Source organism: Oncorhynchus clarkii, chromosome 10 (genome assembly GCF_045791955.1).
Source record: "Oncorhynchus clarkii lewisi isolate Uvic-CL-2024 chromosome 10, UVic_Ocla_1.0, whole genome shotgun sequence".
NCBI classification, from domain to species: Eukaryota; Metazoa; Chordata; class Actinopteri; order Salmoniformes; family Salmonidae; genus Oncorhynchus; species Oncorhynchus clarkii.
In genome coordinates this window covers 42,951,237-42,962,836 of record NC_092156.1, presented here as the reverse complement: position 1 = coordinate 42,962,836, position 11,600 = coordinate 42,951,237, and the positions used below count along the sequence as shown (strand labels likewise).

The following is an 11,600-nucleotide window of genomic DNA, read 5'->3' as shown; positions in this document are numbered from 1 at the left end:
AATGGGGGAAATTAGTTGAAAATTAAGAGTACCTGGAGGCCTGTTGCTCACATTTCCTAGACATAATCTAGTCAGCTAACATTTCTTGCTGCCTTGTCTTACCCTTTTAATTTTAGTAATGTTCACCATTACAACCATATTTGAGCCTGTTACAAGTGCATATTGTAATGTTATTGGAAGTAATTTCTATAATCAACAGTTTACTTTGTCTACAGTTCTACAAGTATAATGTATGACAAGTAATGCAGAACAAATAATTGTTTACTATCAGGTAATCATCTTTCCAATTTGAGGACAACACATGAAATCTGAATGCTATCTGGCACATTCACAATCTGGTGTTTGTCAAACTACCTCTGTGCAGCTGTCTAACTGTTAAAAGATGCCTCAGGCAAGCACCAGAGAATCACATGTACCTTCCTGGAATGTGGAGAATGCTGCCTTTTCAACTGCATGCAAGAGACCGACAATGCCTACAGGAGAATAATTTTAACTGTTTAAATACCTAAAAATGTTGAACCTATGTCTCCTGGGACAATCATTGTTTTTCGTGATGACATGCGTCACATTAAATCAATATCTGAGAGATGGACAATTTTGGCCACCCTCTAAATCGGTGGTATTCAAAGTCGGTCACCAAATTAATTTATATATGGGGGAAATTTTGTTTTGAATGCAGCCTAGTACTGTTGCAATTCACCTATCTTCCACATAGGGAAGAAATTCTAGGTGTAGTACAGATTATATTAAGGGACAATATAAGGTGCCTTCGGAAAATATTCAGACCCCTTGACTTTTTCCATATTTTGTTACGTTACAGCCTTATTCTAAAATGTATATATTTTTTAATCGTCAAATCGACAATACCCCATAATGACAAAGCAAAAACAGGTTATTAGAAAAGTTTGCAAATGTATTAAAAATAACATACTATATTTACTTAATTATTCAGACCCTTTGACTCGAAATTGAGCTAAGGTGCATCCTGTTTCCATTGAACATCCTTGAGATGTTGCTGCAACTTGATTGGAGTCCACCTGTGGTAAATTAAATTGACTGGACATGATTTGGAAAGGAGCACACCTGTCTATATAAGGACCAACAGTTGACAGTGCATGTCAGCAAAAACCAAGCCTTAAGGTTGAAGGAATTGTCCGTAGAGCTCCAACACAGGGAAGGGTACAAAAAAAAATGTATGCAGCACTGAAGGTCCTCAAGAACAGTGGCCTCTATCATTCTTAAATGGAAGAAGTTTGGAACCACCAAAATTTCCCAGAGCTGGCCGCCCGTCCAAACTGAGCAATCGGGGGAGAAGGACCTTAGTCAGGTTAGTGACCAAGATCCCGATGGTTACTCTGACAGAGCTCCAGAGTTCCTCTTTGGAGATGGTTGTCCTTCTGGAAGGTTCTCCCATCTCTGCAGCACTTCACCAATCAGGCCTTTATGGTAGAGTTACCAGACCGAAGCCACTCTTCAGTAAAAGACACATGTCAGCCCGCTTGGTGTTTGCCAAAAGGCACCTAAAGATTCTACCACCATGAGAAACAAGATTCTCTGGTCTGTTGAAACCAAGATTAAACTATCTGGCCTGAATGCCAAGCGTCACACCTGGAGGAAATCTTGCACGGTAAAGCATGGTGGTGGCATCATGCTGTGGGGATGTTTTTCAGTGGCAGGATCGAGGGAAAGATGAACGAAGCAAAGTACAGAGAGATCCTTGATGAAAACCTGCTCAGGACGTCAGAATGGGGCGAGGGTTAACCTTCCAAATGTGTATATACAATTGAAGTTGGAAGTTTACATACCTTAGAAATACATTTAAATTAAGTTTTCACAATTCCTGACATTTAATCAAAGCAAAAATCCCTTGTTTTAGGTCAGTTAGGCTCATCACTTTATTTTCAGAATGTGAAATGTCAGAATAATAGTAGATAATTATTTCAGTTTTCATTTATTTCATCACATTCCCAGTGGGTCAGAAGTTTACACACTCAACTAGTACTTGGTAGCATTGCCTTTTAAGTTGTTTAACTTGGGTCAAATGTTTCGGGTAGCCTTCCACTAGCCTCCCACAATAAGTTGGGTGAGTTTTGGCCCATCCTCCTGACAGCTGGTGTAACTGAGTGGGGTTTGTAGGCCTCCTTGCTCGCACACGCTTTTAATTCTGCCCACAACTTTTCTATGGGATTGAGGTTTTGTAGGGCTTTGTGATGGCCACTCCAATACCTTGACTTTGTTGTCCTTAAGCCATTTTGCAACAACTTTAGAAGTATGCTTGGGGTCATTGTCCATTTGCGACCAAGCTTTAACTTCCTGACTGATGTCTTGAGATGTTGCTTCTAGATATCCATGTAATTTTCCTCATGATGCCATTTATTTTGAAGTGCACCAGTCTCTCCTGCAGCAAAGCACCCCCCACAACATGACGCTACCACCCTGTGCTTCACGTTTGGGATGGTGTTCTTCGGCTTGCAAGCCTCCCCCTTTTTAGATGTTCTTTGGGTGGTGGACCATTCTTGATACAGACGGGAAACTGTTGGGTGTGAAAAACCCAGCAGCGTTGCAGTACTTGACAAAACCGGTGTGCCTAACCCGTTCAAAGGCACTTCAATATTTTGTCTTGCCCATTCACGCTCCGAATGAAACACACACAATCCATGTCTCAATTGTATCAAGGCTTAAAATCATTCTTTAACCTGTCTCCTCCCCTTCATTGCCACTGATTGAAGTAGATTTAAAAATGACATCAATAAGGGATCATAGCTTTCACATGGATTCACCTGGTCAGTCTGTCATGGAATGACACGTTTTGTAAACTCAGTGTATACTTCATTGAGTACAATTCTACTCCAATCTTCTTGCTAATTTATCACTTGTGCATGTAGAAACATTTCATTGGGCTATCACCCTGTCATATCAGGATTCTAACCTGACTACAGATGAGACAAACTTCCAAAAATACCATTAACTTCTCAATCAATGATTTGTTCTGGGACCAGGGGGTGGCCAGCACATTGTAGCAAGTATAGTTTGCTGCTCTCGCAAATAACCATTTGCAATATACAGTAGTTCAAATGAAGATGGGCAGTACGGTGCAAAGTAATTTGGGGTTTCAAGCTGATGTTAATTCTGCCTAGCAGTTTAGAGGGCACTGCATGTGTTCTCTCCAAACCTGCTGCGTCTTTATCTGCTGAGCGCTGAGAAACCTCACTGTCATCCTCCATTTTAAGGACTGACTCAAGCAGCTAGCCATCTGCAGTGATGTGTACCTACACTTTTAGGGCAAGCATGTCTGACTTTGATATCACTCTCACTATGATTGAAGGGGTCTTGGGTGTTGTGATCTTACTGTTGTCATCTGTTGGGTAAATTATAAGGACACTTTCCCAATATAAAGCTGATCCGTCCCTGTCCCGCAGACCCTCGTTCGTAACAACAACAACACGACTGACGGGCTAGAACTCATTAGATAACTAATTCACACCTGCTGCTGTGCTAAAACCCCAACAACTGGCAAAGCCGAAAATATGAATTTCGGCACAACTGTAACGCTTTATAGCCTAAAACCAGGCAGGTATGTCTATGTACCACCTTACGTAACACTAAGTATCACACTGTACCTGCCTATAACACCAATGTAATAAAGAGGCACTCTGACATTTTGGTTGGTTACTTGAACAGCATGGAGGGGACCAAGCAATATTTGGAGTAGCCTACATTGGTATTTTGATATTGGTCATTTTTCACGCAACTTCGATACAAAGTGACGTTCGTAGCAAGTTAGGATATAATTTTCGCTAAACCTAACCTTTTCCTAACCTTAACCTCAGTCTACTATCCAACCTGCCACGTTAATTATTCTAACCTGCTGCGTAAGTTCTCCGAACCCACTACTAAAAAGACACTTCGATATCGAAGTGGAATGAAAAGAGTGTTTCCCATTTTAATATGGTATTGTGAGAGCAATCGAATCCATTATCCAAGTCTGCTATTCCAAAATCCCTGGCGTGGCAAGTCGATTCTGGAGTAGCAGAGACATTAACTGCAGCTGATGTGACTTCATGGCAGGCAAGAAGGGCTGACAGCACATTATCCGACTACAACGAAATGTATTTAAAGGGATGCATGTTTTCTTTCTCGTAGAGAAGATGGATACAAATTGTCTAAAGAAGCATAAATTGTAAAATATATATCCTTACGCGGTTGAGGCCGAGTTGATTAGAAGCTGAGGTGGATAGCGCACGCAGCAATTTTCTTTGCGTAATTCGCAGCAAGAATTCAGATTTGACAGACAGAAGATACTGTGAGACTATACGCATTATGCGTAGGAAACCATTTCAAAACATTTCCTGGATCTTATTTCGGCGTTGAGAATACGAACGATATTTATTACTAACCCGTGTTCTATCGCTGTGAATATCAGTGACGACAGATGATCACATTCCCCTCCCCGAACATCACAGAGGCTAATGGTAGCCGCTGTGAAGAGCTAGAGTAACCAAACCCCGAGGATTTCAGAGTTGGAATAGAATGCTGCTCTATCAAAATGTATTACATTCGACGGATGACAAGGTCCAAAGCAAATCTACAGCTAACTTTCAGCGCTGATATGACGCTGGGGTTTAAATAAGATTTTTGAAACTGTCCGAGAACTGACACAAAATACAGGTGCAAACTGATCAGCTGGTTTGTTGAAATGACTTGGTCAGCGCTGACGCTGTCTGATGATGGATCAAACTGCATAGCCAAATGCCATTTTACTTTGCGTCGACTTGACGTTTGGAGCTGCAACACATTGGGTCAGTTGTCTAGCAAGAAGTTCGGATGAAAGTAAACATCTGGTGCAATGTTAAGCTACATGGTGCGAAGCGTAATGTACTATTCGTGCTAAAGCGTATGGGTCCTGCGTACTCAAGCTCCCGACTCCCACACAAAAAGGATTCTCTGTGCTGCTGGGGGTGCAGTGCAGTCAGTAGCTGTCACAGCTCCACATCTGGCTACTGGCTGTCTAGTTAACTAGCTAATTAGCTAGCTAACTGTATCAAAGTCTGTGGTCTCTCTGTTGGGTAGCTAGTGAATTAGTTCCTGTATTATTCGAGAGAAAGATTGCTTTGTGAAATCACTTCGGTGGTTATCGTGTTCCGAAGAAGAGGCCTGTATTTTGGACAATATCTGAGATCAATCGAAACATTTGAAGTGGTCCAGTGCTGTCTTCTAAAAGAAAACACTTAAGGATTTTGCGTAAGGCACGTATTTTTTTAAAGGCAGAGTTAGGGTGACATTGCGGTCTCTTTATATCGAATATAACGTCGCCCGACAAAAAAGGGAAAGTGGGGCATTGTCCATCGTACGTATTAACGCAGTGGGATTTTTACGTCTGGTCCGCGTTTCCACCCACCCCTCCCGCGTTGACGGTGATGGGTCGGAAGCGGTGTGTCGGTGCAGATTGTTCCAAGATGGCGGCTGGGTGCTGCGGGGTGAAGAAGCAGAAGCTGTCGGGATCCCCCGGGTCGGGGGGTCCTGGCGGGGTGGGGGCGGGTAACGGGGTGGTAGGGACCGGACATTGTGGCTCGGACTTGGGGATTGGTTCCTCCTCGACTGTGGTGGCAGGGAACATGAATCGAGTGAACGGCCTGGGGGGTCCTGGGGGTAGTAGTAGTAGCACCAACGCATTGTCCCCAGCCCCAGGAGGCTACAACTCAACTGGCATCTCTCCGAATCTTAGCCCGGGATGTGGTTCGGGAAGTGGAGGCAGGAAGATGGTTGTTTCAGCGGAGATGTGCTGCTTCTGTTTCGACGTGCTTTATTGCCACCTGTATGGATACCAACCTCCCCGAACACCCAGGTTTACAAACGATCCCTAGTAAGTTATATTATTATGTTGTTAGCCAGCTAGCTTGGTAGTTAACTACCGGTGCTATTGTGAACATTATCATCGACTGTCTAGTTAAGATAGCTAGTATTGTATCTAATGTTCTTAGCTAGCCAGCCAGTTACATCCGATAACGAAACAATTACAATGTGGCAGTTTAATAACAGTCTGTTTTTTGAATTATGCAACGTTGGGAAGTTAATATATTGCTGCTGCTACTTGGATAAGTTATTTTCACTAGGTGGTGTGGTGCTCATGGATGCTAGCTAACGTCTGCTAGCTAGCTCAACAAAGAAAAAAAAGTAGCTAGTTAGCATTCATGGATAAGTTAGCTTGGTAGACAGGAAGGGCGAGCGTTGCAACTTCCCAGTTGAGAAAGTTTGGAAAACCCCACGCAGCGCGTGGTGTGTTTGTCACTTTATTTATTTTTTGAAAATGAAGCTGCTAGATTATATTCCGTCATCTAACATGGAGCTCTGGAATGTTGATAGCGAACTTGTTTGTTAGCTATATGGCTAGCGCGCTAGTTGCCGCTGTCTGAGTAGCCAGCATTCAGGTTAGCCAGCTAGCACAGGGAAACGTTAAAGGGGCCATCTGCAGTTGCTTTGTACATTTTTGGACTAATAAAATAATTATGTACCCATTGATTCCTGAAGAATATAACTTAGAAATGCCGTATGAGCTAAGTTCAACTGTCATACCTCACCAGAACCCAAAATATAAGTTGTTTTACGGCAATGTTTGTAAACAAAGTCAATCTAAACTAACACTGTATGGCCACAAAACATGGTTAAACCTATACATTTGTTATCATTGATGGTCAGACCTTTTATCAATAGCTGTCTATGAATTTGAGTGGTTATATTTCTCCAGCCCCATCCCTCATCTTTTATTAACCCTATCAGTCCCGAGACCTCAGCAAATATTTGATTTTCATGTATATCTATGTCCAGCCCATGTTTTACATTTTTCTTTCTTCAGGACAACAAGTATAACACACAAGTAGTTGCATTCATGAGTTTTAGTGAGAAATGTCAATTAAAAAAATATGTTCCCGAAAACCTGATAAAAATGTATTTATACGAATGCTGTAAGTACATAAATTGTTTGTTCACAGGGACATGAATATAAAACTAGTCAGTGACAACTGTGTGGAGTTTGCGACAGCAACTATGTTGGTTTATAGAGCTCGCCAGCTTGCAGTTATAAAACCCGGAAATGAGTTACCTCTGGTTCGTACAGCCATCCCTATGGGATAAATTAATGTCGAATGAATAGGGTTTTGTAATAAATATCGAAAATAAGGTTTGAGGTTAACACAGGCTTAGGAGGTCTCATACGTATTGCTCTGAGACAATAGCACTTTTTCCTGTGATTTCCTTTGATCTTCTATGTAGAATAACCCCTAACCTTCTAACAACTGTTGTGTAGCTCGTAGAGCAAACCATTTGCGTGTTTGTGGCAGTCTCTGCTTTTCATAGATATCTTTTAATAGTTTATAGTTCAAATCATTCGAACTTTACAGACGTTTTTGTAAAAAGACCCGGCACAGGGCCCCTTTCGGGATCTGCCCTTTTCTCACAAACACAGCTCTAGCTCAGCCCCTGTGAATCACACAGGCTATTGGTTGGTATCTATGGATGCAGAAGAAATTGACTAATCCAATGTTACCCATAAGTCTTTAGCTTAAACACACAATGTTTAAAATGGGTTAGAATTCCAACACTTTGCGGTGGGACTCATTGGGTTAAACGAAACGGGTATGGTTGGTTTGTTATCGTTTAAACTGCAGATTTCCGCTTTAAGAAATTGGCTTGCTAGCTAGTTCAACTGGACACTAGCTGTGGTAGTTCGCTTAAAGTGAGTAACAAAGCCAGTAACTCATGCCAACAGATGTTTTATTTTGTTAGATTGGGCATACCGTTACTTTATTTGTGAAACTGCTGACACTGAACCCTGGAGCAAGCTGTTGTACTCTCACACAAAACAATTATTTTCTGAAAGGTCTTTTTCCACATGTTTTAAGTTAAAACCTCAAAGTACAAATTGACTGTAGGTAGATTTGGCAACCCCAGAGATTTTATTAAAAACTAATAGAAAATGTGAACCACGTGCATGCACTAGGGCTGGGAATTGCCAGGGACCTCAAGATATCACAATACCTAGGTGCCGATAGGATGTGTATTGCAATTTTTTATTGTGTTGATAAAATGTGTTTTATAGTGACATTTTATCAATACTGTACATTGCTATACTGTACATTGCTTGTTTACAAAGACATAACACAAACAATGGATTAATAGCCTTTGGGTTATGATAGTGCAATACAGTTGTCCTAAACTCAAGGCATAAGGTAGGCTAGCTATTTAAAAATATTGCCTAGTCAGACCATTATTACTGTTCCAGCTGGCCGATAAGCATTTTATTAGGTAGGTACTATTAACCGTAGCACAGAATTTTCAACCAACCTTTTTACTTGGTGATACTTTCTCAATTACTGACTTGGAAGACAAAATACATCTAATGCCATATTTTTCCATGACTTATGCCATCCGAGTGAGTGACGAACAAATACAATGGGGGCCCCTGGAGGTCAGGGCCTCTAGGCCTTGTGTGCTCGGTCAGTAATTCAGCCATGATTACTACAAAGTTTAGATCGCTGGCTAGACTAACTTACCTAGTCATCTATAAAATGTTAGCTGATATGGGATAACTGAGTGACTGACATAACAAGAGGCGAATTGCTGATGCACAACAACATTTCGAAATTACAGGTTTGGTGCTCAAACATATTTTTTTTGTGGTGTGGGGACCCTTGGTGTTCCTGGTCCCAGTTTAGCCTACACACTTAGGCCTACGTTATTGGGGCAGAAGGTAGCCTAGCAGTTATGAGTGTTTGGCCAGTAACCGAAAGGTCGCTGGTTGGAATTCCCGTGCTGGAAAGATGGAAAAATCTTCCTTTCTGCCCTGAGCAAGGACGTCAACGCCCAGCAACAATTTCTCCCCAGGCGCGGATGATGTCGATTTAAGGCATCATCTCACTGATTTGAGGGGTTGGGTTAAATGCGGAAGACACGTTTTGGTTGAATGTATTTAGTCGTTACACTGATTTAGGTATCCCCTTTCCCTTCTATTGTCATCAGTTATTACTGCCAACCTAATAGCCAGTGTGGCTTTAGGGGGCTGTTGTCATGGTGGCCTTGCTCACAGTAAACATTGAGATGCTATTTTTATTGCGATGTGAATGTACTTTTCTCCTCTAAGGCTGTTAAAATGGTAATTGGCCATTACAGATAACTCAGAAGTATTCTCTGCATACTAGTGTGCAAGACCATATTTTAGCAGATAAGTAATTTTCAAATCAAATATGTCTGAGCTGCCTTTTTGCAGTTTAAATGTGTTGGGATGAATACATTCTGTTATGGTAATATATGAATAAAGGATAGAATATTGTGGTCGCATCACCATCCCAAATAATACCTTAGTCACTGTGATAATTTTGTATCTTGTGACATATTGTTTCTTATATGTCCTGCTAGTCAAAAAACGGGTTTGACAGCTTTTGCACAAAACCCCAAATGGCCCCCAAATCATTGATGCATTGTTGCTACCATATACATTTCACGGTGATTCTGTCTACAGTCTGTTAACTAGAATATTAGCGCTGCTGTGCCGTCATTTGAAAGTATCCTATGTATTTCTAGATGTTTGAAACTTCATAAATGGGAGGCCTGGAGACAAACTATCGATTCCATTTATTTCAACATTGTTTTCTTCTTTATAGAACATCTAGACATCAACATGCAGCTCAAAACATTGTTATGCGTCCAGTCTTGAATTTTTTTATTTTTATTATGGCAAATGCTGTGCGCCTACACTGCCTTCAGAAAGTATTCAGACCCCTGGACTTTTCCCACATTTTGTTACGTTACAGCCTTATTCGAAAATGTATTACATTGTTTTTCCTTATCACTCTACACACAATACTTCCCAAATGCGCTGTAGATACAGGTTTCTGCATCCCACCTTTTATCATCATTCCTTTTGGAAATTGCCTGGCGTTTCTATAGATATGCAAGGGAAAGAGTGCATATAACATATTTATCTCTCCTCTCCCTCTCACACAAATGCATACGCCGGATCACATGAAAGTATATGCCATTTTTGTCATGTTGGATAGAGGAGTAGAGCAATTGGTTGACAGTTGGACACGTGATCCCCATTTCTCAGTTTACAAGCACAGGGATTTCTTGAGAGGTCTAATGTGTGTGTGTGTGTGTGTGTGTGTGTGTATATACACATGCATACATACATACTTACATACATATTAGTGAGAGTATCCGGGTTGCTATTGGTCTATTGAATTGAAGGGTATTTTCCCTTGATTCTGAAGTCCAGTTTTCAGCTCGTGTGTAACGCTATAACCAACATCTTGTGTATGTTGTCATACTCTGTATTCACCCAAGCACGATGAAGAATAGTCTGAATCAGTATGTTCTTTGAGTGTGACATGAAGCAGCTAATGCTCAGGGCCATGGGGATAATGCACTGTAATCCGTTGATCTGTCGGATGCCCACTGTCTCTGGATTTCGAGGTCAAAGGAAAGTTCTGCCTGATGTCAGGAAATGGGACTGAAAATCCAAGCATGGAGTGGTAGATGGTTGGGGTTGGAGGTTGGAAACCCAGCTTTTTGTTGTATTTTCCTTCAAAGGGAAATTCCCCCGTGAAATTATTATTTTATATCCAGTTCCACTGTTCTGGAAAGACTCAACAAAACCCGAACAAAAATCCACTTGTGTATATAGCATTAGGAACTGTTCTTTCCATGACAGACTGACCAGGTGAACGCTATGATCCTTTATTGATGTCACTTGTTAAGTCCACAACAAATCAGTGTAGATGAAGGGGAGGAGACAGGTTAAAGAATCATTTTTAAGCCTTGAGACGATTGAGACATGGATTGTGTATGTGTTCCATTCAGAGGGTGAATGGGCAACTCAAAAGATTTAAAGTAACTTTGAACGGGCTATAGTAGTAGGTGCAGGCACAAACCCAGCTGCGTTGTCGTTCTTTTCACGCGCAACAGTTTCCCGTTTGTATCAAAAATGGTCCACCACCCAAAGGACATCCAGCGACCTGTTGGAAGCATGGGAGTCGACATCGACATTGGCCAGCATCCCAGTGGAACGCTTTAAACGACTTGTAGAATTTGTGTCGCTGTACTGGGGGCAAAAGGGGGTGGAACTCAATATCAGGAAGGTGTTCCTAATGTTCTGTCCACTCGGTGCATGCTGGGCTGTTTTACTTCAGTAAAAGGCATCTCATACATTCATATTTTTTTAAGGTTATAAATTCTTAAATGGGGAATTGATCACCCAGAGGTGGTTGTTTGCAGGAGGCAACATAATACACACGGTTCCAGCCCCTCCACTCGGTTCTGACATTAGTATGGTACTAATATAGAGTGCTCTCTGCAATCTCTGTCCATCTATGAAGACAATGAATTGAAAGCCCCACTGTTTCTATCTATTTTAACGCAGTTGACATCTTTATGCTAATGTTTGTATTGAATAGCAAGGGCTTTTGCTTTGTTGAGACTGCATTCAGGTCCTCTCCAAATTTACCCCCACTTGCGTTAGCCCATAAGTCTGGAACGGAGACGCGAGTAGTCTGATCCACCCAGGCGAGTGCGTTTACCACCAGGAGGATTCACATGATCAGGTGGGC

The 11,600-nt window shown here is 41.6% G+C and overlaps 1 protein-coding gene across 1 annotated transcript in view; it reads left to right on the top strand.

The window, feature by feature from the left end:
- The first annotated feature begins 4,228 nt into the window (after window positions 1-4,228).
- LOC139418544 (nuclear protein AMMECR1-like) overlaps window positions 4,229-11,600 on the top strand; it is a 32,857-nt gene continuing 25,485 nt past the window's right edge. Inside the window, exon 1 of the mRNA XM_071168094.1 lies at window positions 4,229-5,863. Coding sequence (XP_071024195.1) covers window positions 5,418-5,863 — 446 coding nt within the window. The 5' untranslated portion in view covers window positions 4,229-5,417. The remainder of the gene's footprint in view (window positions 5,864-11,600) is intronic.